A 17,875-nucleotide genomic window follows, 5' to 3' on the forward strand; every position below is an offset into this window, starting at 1 on the left:
GCATTATGATATAGTCTTTAATTATATGATCACATGCTATTTTCTCCCCAAGACCTCTGCCTCATTCATTGCACAAAACAGATGATGCTCAATTAAATATTCTTTTTCCCCTCATTGTTCAGTGTGGGGCTTCAGTCCTTTTTTACTGCACACTATTCAAACCCTGCTCTGGAAATAGATTGGTTTCCTTTAGGGCTTTTCTATGATGCTCATCACTACAGTATAGGAGTGCTTGACAAACATTAATGTCTTTATTGTGACAGCACTGAGATGAGGGGGTATTTTTATCCCCATTTTACAAAAAGGGAACTGAGGTAGAGAGATTAAGATCAAAAGTATCCACTAATTTTGCGTGCCCAATTTGAGATACCCGTGATCTGATTTTTCAGAGTACTTATCAATATATAGCACTTGACACTTTCAGAGCACAGCTCCCTTTGGCTTCAGGTTCAGCTCAGATTGCTCAGCACTTGTGCAAATCAGACCCCAGGGTCTCAAGTAAGACACCCAAAAAACAAAGACACACAATTATTGGCTATCTGCAAGAAGTCTGATTTAAGTGACCTGACTAGCATCACACAGGAGCTCTTGGCAGAGGCAGGGATAGAATCCAGCTATCCAGGGAAGACATTCAACCACCTTTACCATGAGCCCATTGTGATAGACGCGAGACCTACTTTGGGAGTAGGGACACTTCAAAGACTAGTATACTAACGTGTCGTGCACATAGAACCATAGATTTACACTGGGGAATTACAGACCAGTCAACTTAACGTCCGTACCCGGAGAGATAAAGAAGCAAATAATTAAGCAAACTGCGAACACCTAGAAGATAATAAGGTGATAAGTAACCATCAGAATGGATTTTCAAGAACAAATCATGTCAAACCAACCTAACAGCTTTCTTTAATAGGGTAACAAGCCTTGTCGATGGGAGGAAACTGTAGATGTGGTATATCTTGACTTTAGTAAGGCTTTTGATACTGTCTCACATGACCATCTCATAAACAAGCTATGGAAATACAACCTAGATGGAGCTCCTATAAGGTGGGTGCATAACTGGCTGGAAAACCATTCCCAGAGAGTAATCATCAGTGGTTCACAGTCAAGCTGGAAGGGCATATCAAGTGGGGTCCTGCAGGGATCAGTTCTCGGTCCAGTTCCGTTCAATATCTTCATTAAATCATTTAGATAACGGCAGAGAGAGTACACTTGCAGAGTTTGTAGATGATACCAAGCTGGGAATGGTTACAATTGCTTTGGAGGATAGGATTAAAATTCAAAATGATCTGGACAAATTGGAGAAATGGTCTGAAGTAAATAGGATGAAATTCAATAAAGACAAATGCAAAGTACTCCACTTAGAAAGGAACAATCAGTTGCACACATACAAAATGGGAAATGACTGCCTAGGACGGAGTACTGAAGAAAGGGTCTGGGGATCATGGTGGAGCACAAGCTAAATATGAGTCAATAGTGTAGCACTGTTGCAAAACAAAAACAAAAAAATACAACCCCATCATTCTGGGATATATTAGCAGGAGTGTTGTAAGCAAGATGCGAGAAGTAATTCTTCCACTCTACTCCACACTGATTAGGCCTCACCTGTCCACTTCTGGTTACCACTTTTCAGGAAAGATGTGGACAAACTAGAAAGTCCAGAAAAGAGCACAAAAATTATTAAAGGTCTAGAAAAACATGACCTAGGATGGACTGAAAGAATTGGGTTTGTTTAGTCTGGAGGAGAGAAGACTGAGAGGGGACATGATAACAGTTTTCAAGTACATACAAGGTTGTGGCAAGGAGGAGGGAGAAAAATTGTTCTCCTTAACCTCTGAGGATAGCACAAGAAGCAATGGGCTGAAAATGCAGTTTAGGTAGGACATTAGGAAAAACTTCCTAACTGTCAGGGTGGTTAATAAATTGCCTAGGGAGGTTGTGGAATCTCTATCATTGGAGATTTTTAAGAGCAAGTTAGACATACACCTGCCAGGGATGGTCTAGAAGATAATACTTAGTCCTGCCGCAAGTAATGGAGTAATGGTCTCAAGTTGCAGTGGGGGAGGTTTAGATTGGATATTAGGAAAAACTTTTTCACTAAGAGGGTGGTGAAACACTGGAATGCGTTACCTAGGGAGGTGGTAGAATCTCCTTCCTTAGAGGTTTTTAAGGTCAGGCTTGACAAAGCCCTGGCTGGGATGATTTAACTGGGAATTGGTCCTGCTTTGAGCAGGGGGTTGGACTAGATGACCTTCTGGTGTCCCTTCCAACCCTGATATTCTATGATTCTATGATTCAAGTGCAGGGGACTGGACTAGATAGTCTCTTGAGGTCCCTTCCAGTCCTACAATTCTATATGCCAGACACCATAGGCAAATGGGGTATTCAGACTATTGTATCTATAAATGTCATACATATCTGCGTGAGCTAGACAGCGTATTCTATGTCCATGGGGGAAGGTACAGCGCTTTCTCCAGGAACTAAAAATCAGTGGGGGGAGAAGGGGGTAACAATTACAAAAGGTAAACAACTGCTGCAGAGAAGTCTCACCCCCGGAGGGACTCCATAAACTGGTTCAAAAGGCCCAGCAGAAACATCTTTTGGTATAGGGGGCAGCCTGAATTGACTCAGGGACCTTCTTTTGATACTCAAATGGACATGAGACTATAAACAAGAGGGCAAAACCCTGCTGAAGAATGTAGGGCACTTAATAGGCTCTCCGTGCAGATGATGGGTTGATACTTGGTAAGCCTAGCATGTACATAGACTGTTTATTGTTTTGTGACATGTTTTCTCTATAATGCTTTTGTTCTACACATACCATGGTTTGTGAAAGCTGGCCAGCCCCTACTAACAATGTCGTAGCTCCTAGGAGAGAGCACGATGGCAGGCACTGGCCTAGGGTCAGACCTACTGAGATAAGCCCAGTGAATTGCAAGGGGACTGCAAACCTAAATCCCAGGTCTGGAGGGAAAGGGATGCAAGTCACCACCAATAGAGAAGTGACGGCTAGAGGCCCGAGACCTAAGGGGGCACCTTTGAACAGACAACAGAGGAGGAAGAGGTGCAGTCAACTCAGGAACTGTGACAATCATCCCATTTCTTCCTCAATCCCGTTTCATTCACTATACATCTTCCAACTTCTGCAACAAAAAAGGGTCCTACAGCCTCCTTCACTACAAAACCCTGATTCATTCCCAGAGAAGGTCCATCATGTGCACTGAATGAGACAGGGGTCCTGTGGGTAATAAACAGCATATGAGTATGTAATTAGGATTGTATCATAAGGCATATGCACAAGTGGACCAAGTTAAGGTTGTACAGACAGCCTTAATTCTGATATCTCCTAACGTTTAGGTGCTTGATTTTGCAACCTTAATATTTTCTTTTACCATAGTTTGTGTGTGTAATTTCTACGTTTTTTAAAAAAATCCATCATCAAGCATCAGCCTTGCCCACACCCCAACTCCCAGTTTCCCTTCCCTCCCGCCCTCCACGTCCAGTTTCAAGTGTTTCCCCCCCTTGTCCCAATACACTCCCCTCTTCTGCTTTTGTCCCCTCTGCAGTCCAATCAGGGAGCTTCCTCCTCCAGGCTGCTTAGCTCCACCAGGGGAAGCAGTGAAAGCACAGGAAAGGGAGGCTCCCTGCTCTCAGATGCGATGTGGTGCCCAGCCCCAGCCCACAGCAGCCCAGAACTACTACACTGCGGGGAAAGTCCAACTTCATCCCTTCAGACCCAGGCTGGAGCATGGTCGGTCACAGAATCTTCAGGGAATTTAGCGGCAAAACTCTAGCAAAACTCTACTGAGCATGTGCAAACTGCAATTTTTCAAAAGCTTATAATTTGGCCAAATTTCGGAGGATTTTCATGGGGACAGCAAAAGGCACATCCCTGATTCAAAGGCCACCCCCTCCCAAATTTCAAATCCCTGCTCCAAAGCATGGGGGTACTTCAGCTTCTCTAAGGAAAGATCACCAGAATTTTTGAACACAATTTACTTTTCAATAGCCTTGTTCTGAGAAGCACCTGAAAATATTTTGGCTGAAATTTTCCCAAACCAGTTCAGCCAGAGGCAGACATCAAATGTTAAACCCAAATTGTTAAAGTTTGGCAAAGTTATACACAGAGTCTTATAATGGCACATTTCGGGAAACACAGAAATTCATGAATTTTGCAAAATGATAAAGAGAAAAAGGCACATCGCAATACTGACAGTGTCTCCCCAAGTTACCCAATAAAAGTGATGCACACTAGATGGAACCACATTCAAACTGTTTGTGAACATGTGAGGTCATAATCTTGGAATTAATACTTGCCTTGAGATATTTCTTAGATAATTCTTGCCTTTAGATATACTTCTGCATAGCCACATGGAGCCAAGATTTTCAAGAGTCAGGAGCCTAACATTAGGCCCCAAATCCAAAATTAGGCATTTAAGTAAGTGGCCTAAAAGTGCTCAACATCCATGTAACTTTCAACTGAAGTCAACAGGAGCTGCTGGGTGGCTCAGGACTTTTGAATAATCAGGCTACTTATTTAGGTGCCTAAATGAGGATTTAGTAGTCCCCTAATTTCTGAAAATCTTGGCCATTAACTGCATTACAAAAATGTTATCCTATTGCAAGCCAAAATTACTTCAATTAAGAATATATGAACTGCATTAACCCACTAGTTATGACAAACACCACTGTGTTCCCAAAGCAGCCTAATGCTAAAATGAGCTTTTTTCCACAACAGTCCTAAACGTACACTCATTACTTCTGCAATAGCTTGAACAATGTTGTGTTTGTGGCTTACCTGACAAAGGGTTAGTGAAATCTGTCTGCATTGATGAAGTGCTAGGGGTTGCATGGGATTCAAGTTTGACTTGAAGCCAAAGATGTAGAGCTTCCTGAAATTCATGCTGTATGCGTTCAATATTGACATATTCCATCCACAAATCCTGTGGCATGAGAGAAGGCTCAAATTATTATAGGGAACTTTGCACAGCTGACAAAGTACAATATACAGTGCACCCATCTCCATGTACAGTACCAGGGAGACAGTACAATCATGGAGTAGAAACCAGGCCCAATATTTTAAAGAAAATCTTTCCCAGAAAACCTGAGCTCCCAAAAGAGAAAAATTGAAGACAAGCAGCAGCTAGAGATAAACCCATCTACACACACACAGAGCACTGACAGGCACTCATGACCATCATGGAAGGAATCTAACAGATAGTCTCCGGGAGGAACTTCTATAAATGAGTTCCCCGAGCCTAAAGGGCTTCATTCCAGGCCCAGTTCAAACTGAACCCCAAGACAGTAGGGGCAAGCACAACTCAAACAACTGCTTGCAAGAAATGGAGAGGAAGCTGCAGTTCCTTAAATATCAAGGTCATAAGTTATTGAAATCAGGTAAAAAAAGGGCTGTATTTCCTAGAGTTTATCCATACTCAAAATGAGTGGGGGAAAAACACAGCTCCAGCCACAAGGAGTAACTTTCAAGGGTTCACCTAATGAAAGAGGCCTCAACTAATAGTGCCATGCAAGGTTTGACATGCACAGTATATACAGTGAACAGAATAATGCAAGCTTCCCTCTGGCTCATTTTTGCTTGATCAGGAAATAATACATAACATTTCAGTGAGAGCAGGTCTGAGCCTCAACTGTTTTATTTGCTATCTAAAATCCAGTTCTGGACTGTTCCCAGAGCCATCTGAAAAAGCACAATTACGTGCAGAATAAGAGCTATGTTCTTGTTGTAGCATGCAAGAACTCTGGGCATGAGCTCTGGCTCACATATGGAGGGAGGCTGTTTGGGTCAGCATACAGGAGTCTAAGAAAAAGCCCACTCGTGCTGGAGAGCCACAGCTTGCAGAATGGACAGTGCTGCAGACTACCAGGGCACAGGGTGCTCCACAATTTACGAAGTTACTAAGTGTCTCTGTTAACCAGTGAGCTGAATTTTGGATCACAAATCAACCCAGCCCTGCACTGTCAGTGATACTGAAGTCCCAGTTTCACCTGCTGGTTTTGCATGATCTTAGCAAGTCGGTACCCATCATATTGCTTCGGTAAAGACGGAATGTATGCATCGCCTTTCTGAAAGCTCTCTTCCTCCAGCCACAGAACAAACACATTAAAAAGCCTAAAAGAGAAAAAAGAGGGGAGAGAGGAGGAGAAAAAAAAAAGTTAGACGTTTACAGAGTGTGTGTTTTCTTCCTTAATGGCACATGAACACACACACACACACACACAGTGTGTATTCACAGCAGCTTGTGATGATCACCATTCTGATCAACACTAATAACTGAAATGGGAACCTCTGGAGCTAAAAAGAATGAGGCTTTTCAACTTGAGCTAAAGAACCAGGCTCAGTAACTGGGAGATGTAATAGACTAATATCCTTTACACATTTAACATAAATGGGGACATGTAACACACACTGACTGGTGGGTTACACCAGAGCCCAGCTCAATGGCCTTGTTACTCTCCAGTGTGGAACATGGCATGTCAGCCTAGACTGAAGTATGGGACAGCAGAAAGAAAGAGCTTTGGAGAGTTAATTTTCAAGGATTAGAGGGGTCCCTGAAGTGGGACGGGGATGCGGGGGGAAAGGCGGGGTAGAAATTAACTGAAGGGTGTAACCCTGGGCCACTGTATCGAGGACGCATCGGTCCGATATTATAGACACCCATGCAGGGAGGAAGGAAGAAAGAAAGGCTGTTGGCAAACAGAGGGCAGGAAGGATCTGGGGAATAGTCCAGTAGGTCTATCCTGTCCTGCTGCTAGGGAACCTTGCTCCAAACCTGAGCGAGAGCCCGAGTGGTCACCCCCCTGCGACCAGGACCGGGTTGATTGGTGGCTCTGTCCCGACCAGTACCGGTCACCCCTCCCAGAGTTATATCTGGCTGACCTCAACGAGCGTCTGGATCGGGGTTTGGCAACCAGCAGTGCTCAGCGGATCTGCGACAGCCCCAAGCTGGCGATCTAAGCCTCATGCTTAACGTGTAGTACCGGGATGTGGAGCAGGACCGGGAACCAGAGCGGGCCTGGTGTCGCGAAGATGAAGCCAAACACGGTGAAGCTGCCCTGGAGGATCAGCTACAGACCGGAAAATGGTACCGTTGGTCCCTCGACCTGTCCCTGGAGCGGTACTGGTGCCGCAGAGATTTTGGGTGCCAACTCCAAAACTCCTGCCAGGAGGTGCGTGCCTCCAGAGGTCTGCGTCCGGCTACCTGTGAGCCACACCTCGAGCCTCTCTGCCCTTGTCCGAGGTCCAGAGACCAGATGGGGCTGCAAAGCTTCTGCCTATCACAAGCAGAAGCACACCGGATGCGAGAGGGCGACTGTTGGCAGGATGTCCCCCGCGATGGGGAGCACTGCCAGAAAGGTGGAGACTATGGTGGTGCCAACGTGGGTTTACCCCAGGACCAGGACCCTGCAGGGGCTAGTGTGGGCGGCACTGGGAGGGACATATTTCTTGTGCCGCTTGCAGGGCCTCTGGTGTGGACGGCACCCGGAGCTGACTAGGACCTCCACTGCTATCTGGAGTATCCGGCGCGGAGCGGGCTGGGCTACACTGCTCGACCTGAGTTGGGGCCCGGGACCCCGAAGGAGTTGAAGAGGCACCCGAAACAGGGCCTTGGTCCACCCCAGACTTGTCCTTTCCCTTACGGGAAGCTGGAGACCTTCCACGCCCTGTCTTCCTGAGCTTCTTGGCTGGAGTCACGGAAGGAGACCAGTGCCGGCTCATAGACAGTATCGGCGGAGCGCTGCGCAATGAGGTCATGGTGCTCGGTGCTGAATCGGCTTTGGGGTAAGGGCAGACTCCATCAGGAGAGCCTTCAAGTGAATGTCACACTCCTTCTTCAACCTGGCCTTGAAGGACTTGTAGATTCTGCACTTATCACTAATGTGACCTTTACCCAAGAACCGTAAACAACTATTCTGTGGATCGCTAATGGGCTTGGCCTTTTACAGTGATTGTGGGGTTTAAAGCCTGGGGACTGGGGCATGCCCCATCCCGAAGTGAAGTCCCTTTAGGGACCTACTAAGCCTCTAACTTAACAAATAGGTTGAACTAAACTAGAGGGAAACTATATACAATAAAATTTGCAGGAGGCAAATAAGTTCGAACAAACGAAAGCAACAGCTCTAGCTGAAGAAGCACCAGTTCCATGCACCATCACTGGCGGCAAGAAGGAACTGAGGGTGGAGGGGGCCGGAGGTGCCCTATATGCTACGGCATATGCATGCCACTCCAGGGAGCACCAGAGCTGGTTCCCTATGGATACTGCTGAGGGAAAAACTTCCAGCACCAGTGCATGTGGCAAGCACACACACCTAAGTTGAATGGACACGAGCAATCACTCGAAGAAGAATGTGTCTCGTACATACTAGATAATAGTAGGATCTCAGTAACTGCCATAGCGAAATTAGCTGTGAAACAGGACTGGCTTTCTTTACCTGACAAGTTCTTTATGCAGTTCTGGTGAAGTCAGGTAATCTGGTGAGCAGTTCCCCCTTTGTGACAAGCCTTCACTGCCGTCTGCAGCACTCTCCACTCTAAGCGCTTTACTAGCTGCATGATGGAAGTCTGCCACCTCCATCAAACGCTGCTTCATTGAACTTAATAGGTTAACATGAGCTGGACTCTGGAAAAATCTTCTTCCGATACAGCCATCTACAGGTAACCTTCAAAACAAAAGTCTCGTTGTTAATGCCAAATCAACATCTCTGCCTCATAAACTGGTTTTTGCTTCACGGAGACGGCTAACACTAAATACTGCTCTGAACTGAGCTCTTGGCACCATGGAAAAGGGGTTGTACAAGGCACTCAGTAATCTCATTTATACTGTAAACACAAACGCCGGCCACTAATTATATTAGAACCTTTAACAAATAACAAACTTACCCATACTGCGGCCCAGGTCGGTGAAGGTAAAGGAGGAAAAATTTTTGCCAGATGAGGGGCAGAAGGGGGTGATCTGCAGGGGTAACAAGGGCCTGATGAGCCCAACGGTAGATCATTAGTCTTTGGAGAGAAGGTACAATAGGCAGCTTCAGCTGGGCCTGGGCTTTCTGCAAAAGAAGTGGAGAACTCTTTTCAACAAGTGTTCCAGGAGGCCCATTTCCATTGCAGTTCCCTACAATAGACTTCGTTCTACTTTATTCCTACATCTTTAATTTTGATTAACAGAGCAAGGATGGTTTGGGAACTGTGAATAAACTACGGCTATTAGATAGCAATAACCCATGAAACAGTCGTGCTTCTGCAGTAATGTTAAGGCCAAGGTGCCCAACTCTCAGCTATAGGCGCAATCCGGTCCACTTGATTTGCTGTTGGAGGGCCAAATTATACCTTCGATCTTCATGCAAACGTACTGCTGGCACCAGCAGAAGGACTGCTGCGGACCAAAGGCCACATCGGGGCATAGAATTTAATTCAGATTGTAAGTTGTCCTTCTCCACCGAACAAGTTTGACATTTCCATATGGGGGCTTACATCCCCTTGCCATCCTGTAGACAACAGCGGACCATATATATTTTGTGAGGCCCAAGAACCCAATAGGGTACTAATGAATGTAATAAGTGCTGAGCACTTTTAATAGTGTTTTGCAAATGTAAGGACAACTAGTGTAGTGGAGCAGTACAGAATGGAAAGCTAACTTTTTCACTAAAGAGAAATTGTATCAGCTTTTCCAAAGATAGAGGAGATGAAGGCAAAGCAAAATGATACAGGTGCGTCCACCAAACCCTGAACCCTTCCAACATAAGACCACCTGTACTGGTTTCATATTAGCAATAAGCTATTTTATTATCCAGTTCAATATTTATGACCAATGGTTTAAGGCTCACTCAGTAAACACTATTTCACAACAAAATTATTGTGTACATTTACACTGCAAAAGTTGACTAAGGATGGTCCAGTGGTTAGGGCACTAGTCTGGAACTCCAGAGACATGAGTTCCTGACTCCAGAGACATTCACTGACTCAGCTTGGGCAAATCACTTAGTTGCTTTATGCCTCAGTTTCCCCATTTATACCAGGAGGATAATAGCACTGCCCTATCCTCACAGCACCTTTGTGAGATAAATACACTGAAGACTGAGAGGTGTTCAGATGCCATAGTAAATATGCTATGTAAGTATTTTATATACAGATGGAAGATTTACTATAAAAAGACATTAAAATAATAACGTATTAAAAATCAGGCCTTTGGCATGCTGGTTTTAAAATGTTAAACGAAAAAAAGAGAATGGAAAATCCTTTAGAGCATTTTTTTTTTCCCCTGTAAACCAAGCAAATAAGGTCTTACAGAGATACACTGGTGTCTGTGCAAGCAAAATTGCCAGGAATGGCTCAAGAGAAGACTCAATTTTCTATGTATGAAGGGGTAACTGTTCTCTTGCCTTCAGAGCCTGATCAGGAGTTAAAGCGTTGATGATCAATTCACCCTCCACGACTCTGCGAAGTTGGGAATCTTCTTCAAATATGGACTCCATATTCAGAACCATCCATGAAAACCAAACCTGTAAGATACAGTGTACAGAAAATCTTGACTACAGAAGAAATCCTTCTGTTTTCTAAGTATTTTTAATAGATCCTTACTATGAAGTTCTGAAAGCATCATCACATGGAGCCAGGAAGTTTTATGAACAGATACCCTATTCCCCATGTATATGCAACCAAACCTTCAATTTCACTGCTGACCTATTAGAACTAGAAGGATCTTAGTTGACAAAGGGGTGAGATCCATAACTACCATTATCCATTTAGAGAATTCCAGATAAAATAACCAACCCACATATTTTATCATCAGAACTCCTCTCCCACACAACACGTGCAACAAGTCTCCACTTAGGGACTTGTGACATGTTGTAAACAGAGAGGAGGGTGATCAGTTTTTAGAACATTTGTCAAACATGGCAGCCCAGTCTCTCACGCTGAAGCCTTCAAGGGATTATCTGGGGAAGGTACACATTATGTATGTACTGACAGTCACATTAAATGAGTTCTTGGATATAGATTTAGGATTTAAATTGCCAGCTCCCTCATGCCAAAAAATGTCAGTGCCAAAGGCCTGTGACATCTCCAGTCTGATAAGCCTGCAGTGCCCTCTCAGACTAAATTAGAATTTTATTTCATCCCAAGAGACCTTTTGCAATAAGAAAAAAAAAAAAAAAAAGGAATGGCAAGAGTAGAAGACGACAGTTCAAACAGATGTCATGGGAAAAACAGAGCACTTTAGAGTAATGTAACTGCCCACCTGTGTGGAATTCGCACTGCCCTCGATGAAGGAAGGGGTCACATTTCCTGCCACAATCCAGCTGACCAGGGAAGAGAGCAGACCTTTGTCACAGTGATAACCTAAGGCATTCTGTATGGAAAGTTTGCATAAAAGAAAGAATGAATGTGAGAGAGTGATGGGGAATTTACTTAGCAACGGAACTGTCTCTGTGCCTTTTTTCCGGCCTGCCCCTTATGCGTGTAACCAATTCCCAATCCTGCTTCACAAAGCCATCACTGAAAAGCCAGCTAAAAACCTCATTTCTTCCAGGAGGTCCACAGGGGGCCAAATAACAATTAATATAATTAAACCATCCTAGCTTGGAAAATCCAAAAGCAAGACCAATGCGTTCTGTCTTGCGTCTTTTAGGGCTGGGCCTGTATAGTTTTGTACCATGTAAAGCACTGAGAACACTATAAACACAATATTAGTAAATCAGGAACCATAATTTAAAGATACAGTTAAACTCCCTTTACCCAAAACTCCATACTTCAAAATTCCTTATTTGTCTTAATGCCAGCGATGCCCCCACCCCAATTCACTCAGTACCACAGTACCACCCAATTAGTCAAACCAATTTACTCAATTGCTACCGGTTTCAGAGTAGCAGCCATGTTAGTCTGTATTCACAAAAAGAAAAAGAGTACTTGTGGCACCTTAGAGACTAACCAATTTATTTGAGCATAAGCTTTCATGAGCTACAGCTCACTTCATTGGATGCATTCAGTGGAAAATACAGTGGGGAGATTTATATAAATAGAGAACATGAAACAACGGGTTTTACCATACACACTGTAACGAGAGTGATCACTTAAGGTATCCCCGATATTAACAGTATCCCCGATAATGTCACGGCAAACCTGGTGGTTGAACTTTGTGACTTTGTCCTCACCCGTAATTATTTCACATTTGGGGACAATGTATACCTTCAAATCAGCAGCACTGCTATGGGTACCCATATGGCCCCACAGTATGCCAACATTTTTATGGCTGATTTAGAACTATGCTTCCTCAGCTCTCACCCCCTAATGCCCCTACTCTACTTGCGCTACATTGATGACATCTTCATCATCTGGACCCATGGAAATGAAGCCTTTGAGGAATTCCACCATGATTTCAACAATTTCCATCACACCATCAAACCTCAGCCTGGACCAGTCCACACAAGAGATCCACTTCCTGGACACTACGGTGCTAGTAAGTGATGGTCACATAAACACCACCCTATACCGGAAACCTACTGACCGCTATTCCTATCTACATGCCTCCAGCTTTCATCCAGACCACACCACACGATCCATCGTCTACAGCCAAGCTCTACGATACAACCACATTTGCTCCAACCCCTCAGACAGAGACAAACACCTACAAGATCTCTACAAGCATTCTTACAACTACAATACCCACCTGCTGAACTGAAGAAACAGATTGACAGAGCCAGAAGAGTACTCAGAAGTCACCTACTACAGGACAGGCCCAACAAAGAAAATAACAGAACGCCACTAGCCATCACCTTCAGCCCCCAACTAAAACCTCTCCAACATATCATCAAGGATCTACAACCTATCCTGAAGGACAACCCATCACTCTCACAGATCTTGGGAGACAGGCCAGTCCTTGCTTACAGACAGCCCCCCAACCTGAAGCAAATACTCACCAGCAACCACACACCACACAACAGAACCACTAACCCAGGAACCTATCCTTGCAACAAAGCCCATTGCCAACTGTGTCCACATATCTATTCAGGAGACACCATCATAGGGCCTAATCACATCAGCCACACTATCAGAGGCTCATTCACCTGCACATCTACCAATGTGATATATGCCATCCTGTGCCAGCAATGCCCCTCTGCCATGTACATTGGCCAAACTGGACAGTCTCTACATAAAAGAATCAATGGACACAAATCAGACGTCAAGAATTATAACATTCAAAAACCAGTCGGAGAACATTTCAACCTCTTTGGTCACTCAATTACAGACCTAAGAGCGGCAATTCTTCAACAAAAAAACTTCAAAAACAGACTCCAACAAGAGACTGCTGAATTGGAATTAATTTGCAAACTGGATACAATTAACTTAGGCTTGAATAAAGACTGGGAGTGGAGGGGTCATTACACAAAGTAAAACTATTTCTCCATGTGTATTCCATCCCCCACCATTCCTCAGACATTCTTGTCAACTGCTGGAAATGGCCCACCTTGATTATCACTACAAAAGGTGTTTTCCCCCGCTCTCCTGCTGGTAATAGCTCACCTTAAGTGATCACTCTCATTACAGTGTGTATGGTAACACCCATTGTTTCATGTTCTCTATGTATATAAATCTCCCCACTGTATTTTCCACTGAATGCATCTGATGAAGTGAGCTGTAGCTCACGGAAGCTTCTGCTCAAATAAATTTGTTAGTCTCTAAGGTGCCAGAAGTCCTCCTTTTCAATTGTTACCGACATCCCTGTTACTTTTCAGATAAATGGGCTCATGCTTCATATAGAACAGAGATTTATTTGGAACTGATAATCCCAGACCTAAACCTTTAGAACTTTTCTACAGCTACACTAATTCATCTGTTTTACCTTATGCTGTTGGTAGAGCAGTTTTTGCACACAGTCCTCTTGACTATACTGAAAAGCTGCTTTGCACAGATGATCCAGCAGGTAGACCGTTGCTCTCTCTCTGTGCCACAGCTGTTGAGCAGTGAGAACTTGCACCCAGAACTCCAGCACCGCAGCTGGCCACACTCCATCAGGCTGACGGCTCATAAAAATGTGGGTCTGCCAAGTTAAAGGGTGGAATTAACAAACAGCACCCAGCCTGAATTACTAAAGCACAAAACGGTACTGAACAATTGTCCAATTTCCATTGGTTGGTTTTTGTGACAGCATCAAGGGCTCTAATGATATCCGTCTCTTTTCAGAAGGACACGGATGACGTCACTGTAAACGGTTTGCTATTTTTGTTCTTTATCCCTGACCACAGAAATTCTCAGGATAAAGAGATGTTGAAGCGGGGGTCCCTGGAGCTTACGAACACTGCTGGAGAGGAGACCATTTCTAAGGCTTCTAACTCTGCAGCAGAAGAAACAGCCACTGAGGCCATACATTTGAGACCCTGCAGGCTCCCAGCCTGGCAATGCCTACCCTGTAGCTTTCACTCTGCTCTCCCTGCAAGGCAGAACTTGCAATCTCAGCGTGGGTATCAGTTTATCATCTTTTCTAACCCAAGTATTTTTTCCATTTAACTCCATTGGGGTCTAGACTTCATGAGCAGATAGGGCTACAGGTACTTTGGCAGACCAGTGACAATTCTTTCTATACCAGTACCATCTTCCAAAGCACAAACCCGCAACCAGAAAGGAAAACTTACAAACCCTAACAGCAGCCAGATAGGCCTCTTAATCCCTGCTGTACCCAACCCTAATGTGTGCAAATTACGCTTCATACCACATTCTAAGCAACACTGGTGAGAATTCTCTCTTTTTAACAATCAAGAGCTGCAACACTAAAAAAAACAAAACAAAAAATCGTCAGCACGAGAGCTCTGCAGAGTGAAATCCGAATCCATCACCCTCCAGCCATTAGATGTACAGTTTATTCATGCTTCATTTTCTGACCTGGATCATGCTGTTGAGAAACTTAACATTTTCTCCATCGCTTGCTCCTGTCAAGTGTTGCGCCACTTTGTGTGTAACCTGCTGAGTCATGCCTTGTGGAACTCCACTATCCAGGTGAAGGAACAGCTGGATGTAAGATAAAAACCTAGAGACCATAATAATCACAAATGAAATTCATTCGATTCTAAGATTTCTCCTACATCATACATAAAGGGCTGGGTTGGTTTGTTCTGAGAAATTTAAGTGTCATAATACCGAAGGTGACAATGATTAGACTTAAACCCAAACCATTATAAAGAAGTCCACATTTTTAAAAATCAGCACATGAACATCTGAACTACCATCTTAAGTTTATACCATAATTTTCATCTCAACCCTTCCTAAACGCCCCACTGCTGAAATACAGCAGCACCAGGAGCAAAAGGCACGAGCCACTATACAGAACTTGTAAGGAAGGAAAATTCCGACCAAAGACATCCTACTCTAAAGATCTCATCATGCTTTTTCATAAATATTAGTAAAGAGAAGATAGGACACAGGCTTTTACAGCCTCATCTGACACACCAACATGTTGTAAACTGCATGGGACCCAATTTATCACCCTTACTGCATCAGAAATGCACAGAGCTCACATATGAGCTACCTCAGTCTAATTCAGACAGTTCAGATGCCACAGCCCCTCAAATTGTATAATCTCAGATCAATGCAATTTCTTTTTCAAAGATGTTTGGATTGCTGACTCTAGATCAACACTGAAACATTTGGTAGAAATAGTGTTTTTTCAAGAGAGAACTGAATTATGAAAGGGAAGTTGACTGGTGTGGGAAGAGACGGAAAGAATTCCAGGAACAGGGACCAACATGGAACAAGGCATGAAGATGTGTGTGTGACAAAGCTAGGCCAGTGATATTTAGGAGGGTGAGTTCCATCAGTTTGTGTATACAGGTCTCAGATGAGATCTTAAAAAAACTGAGGTCCAGCCTGCTCTTCAGGGATCACGGTACTACTTGTGATAGATTTGCCCAATTGTCATTAGCCAAAATTCCCCATTACCTGGTGTTGCACAGTGTGCCAATGGACTGCCACCCTCTACATCAGCAGTTCTATATGCAGAGTTTGTAATGTAATACACCCTGCAATGCTATATAAGCACAGGAGTGCCTGACACTTGCAGACTTCTGCAAGAGGAAACGGGAAGAACAGGAGAAAAACTCAAATCAAGAAAGCATAGTATGGCATCACAACCAGGAAAGGCAGTGGGGCAGAGGAGGAACAGCCTGTTAAGAAAACCTGATCTTGCTCCTCAGACAGCTCGGGTGGTATCAGTGCACATTAGTCTTGAAGAACATCTGGAGAGATGTCTGACAAGAACTGACATAGATCAGCATTCAGGAGAAAGGCACATGGCACACTGATGGAAGGAGCTGTTTATATTTCTCTGAAGAAGTTACCCTGCAGAGGAAAGCACTCTCAGAAGTACCTGCTGCTTTGAAAGAGACTGAAAACTACCCTTGCCTGCCCTAGGGGGCTCTAAGTACCGACCAGTCAGTCCCAGAACAGACCATGTTTCAGCATGACAGCAATGAGGACTTGGGAGGAGGTTGATTCTGGATAGAAAATTATGCAGCCTGGCCTAGTAACATAGCAATTAGTCATGACAGGGCGTTGTGTTAACAGGCCTTTGAGCCACGCCCTATGGAGACTCTGACTGGAACTTTAACATACTTAGCAGTAACGGAATTAACAGCTTGACACTCAGAGTGTTGCCTGCTCCTCTACCTAGCCCATCCACTGACAGAACATGTCAGGCTGTCCAGAGACTGGAGAACTGTGCTACAAGCTACAGCACTGGTCTCAGCACCGTGCCTGCACACATAGTGATAGCCCATGTGGTGGGTGTTTCCATCACAGCTGTGCCACTGATCACAATCGTAAAAAAACAACTTGGCAAATATGCCGGTTACATTTCTAGTCAACTGTTACCACACACTAATAACGCTCTCCCTTGGTACTACAGTTAAATAAAAATCATGCTTACTGTTCGTTCTTCAGAAGGTAATACTGGCAGGGATAGAACAAGGGTAAAACTTTATCCAGTACATGGACTACTGTTCTCAGGTACCTAGACTGCACCAGTATGCCCAGCAGAGGGATCCCTTCAGCACAGAACTTTTCAATGCTGCAAGGAGAGAAACAAAAAAAAGTGACCAACAAATACTAAATAGCGTCAGTCTTTGTGACTTTATCCAAGCAGATTAAAGTTTTTCCACCTCATTCCCCCAAAAGGAGAAGGAATTTAAGGGTGGTGAAACTTCCTGGTTTGTCAGCCCTAGAGAATTAAGGCTTCTAATCATGATAGGTATTTGCTGCCTATGGAGATGGGGACCCATTCAATAGCTGGCAATGCATTTCACTACAGGAGATGCTAGGTGAGGAGCTATATGGGATTCCTGCTCTTATCTTGCAGCAGCCTCAGACACTGCAGGGAAAAGGGAGCCTGCATCTTATTCAGTGCAGTTCCTGGTATCCAGTGTTAGCAGTATGAAGACACAGCCCTGGGGCAATGTCAAACATAGTGAGGATAACATTTCTATGCCCAGATCTTCCATGCCAGGAAGACATAACATTAATATTAAACACCTCCACTTTCATAGCTCTTTACTTTTTCAGTTTGCTTAAACATTAATCGGCCTTCAACATTCCTGTGATATAAGATCAGTATTAGCCCCCATTTTTCACATGGGGAGCCAGAGCAAAAGATTTTCTCAAAGCCACAGTAGGAGTCAATATAATAGCACTGATCAGAAGTTCCTCACTTCTCATCCTATGCTCAGATCACACCACCCACTTTCTCAAGCTAGAACTGCTCTTTAAAAACATGGAATCAAACTGCTCTGACCATACATGCAAGAGAGGAAGAACATAAGAACAGTCATACTGGGTCAGACCAAAGGTCCATCTAGTCCAGTATTCTGTCTTCCG

The 17,875-nt window shown here is 44.1% G+C and overlaps 1 protein-coding gene across 6 annotated transcripts in view; it reads right to left on the reverse strand.

Annotated features, from left to right (window-relative positions):
- EPG5 (ectopic P-granules 5 autophagy tethering factor) overlaps window positions 1-17,875 on the reverse strand; it is an 85,530-nt gene that overhangs the window by 34,520 nt on the left and 33,135 nt on the right. For 5 of the 6 annotated variants that reach the window (XM_073343447.1, XM_073343445.1, XM_073343450.1 and 2 more), the window contains 9 exons: window positions 16,932-17,072; window positions 14,894-15,038; window positions 13,857-14,054; window positions 11,256-11,366; window positions 10,399-10,518; window positions 8,900-9,066; window positions 8,452-8,679; window positions 6,007-6,130; window positions 4,799-4,943 (listed from right to left, as the gene is read on the reverse strand). In XM_073343447.1, coding sequence (XP_073199548.1) covers window positions 4,799-4,943; window positions 6,007-6,130; window positions 8,452-8,679; window positions 8,900-9,066; window positions 10,399-10,518; window positions 11,256-11,366; window positions 13,857-14,054; window positions 14,894-15,038; window positions 16,932-17,072 — 1,379 coding nt within the window. The remainder of the gene's footprint in view (window positions 1-4,798; window positions 4,944-6,006; window positions 6,131-8,451; window positions 8,680-8,899; window positions 9,067-10,398; window positions 10,519-11,255; window positions 11,367-13,856; window positions 14,055-14,893; window positions 15,039-16,931; window positions 17,073-17,875) is intronic. The other variant, XM_073343446.1, reaches the window with a different exon arrangement.

Source organism: Lepidochelys kempii, chromosome 5 (assembly GCF_965140265.1).
Source record: "Lepidochelys kempii isolate rLepKem1 chromosome 5, rLepKem1.hap2, whole genome shotgun sequence".
In the NCBI taxonomy this organism is placed as follows: Eukaryota; Metazoa; Chordata; order Testudines; family Cheloniidae; genus Lepidochelys; species Lepidochelys kempii.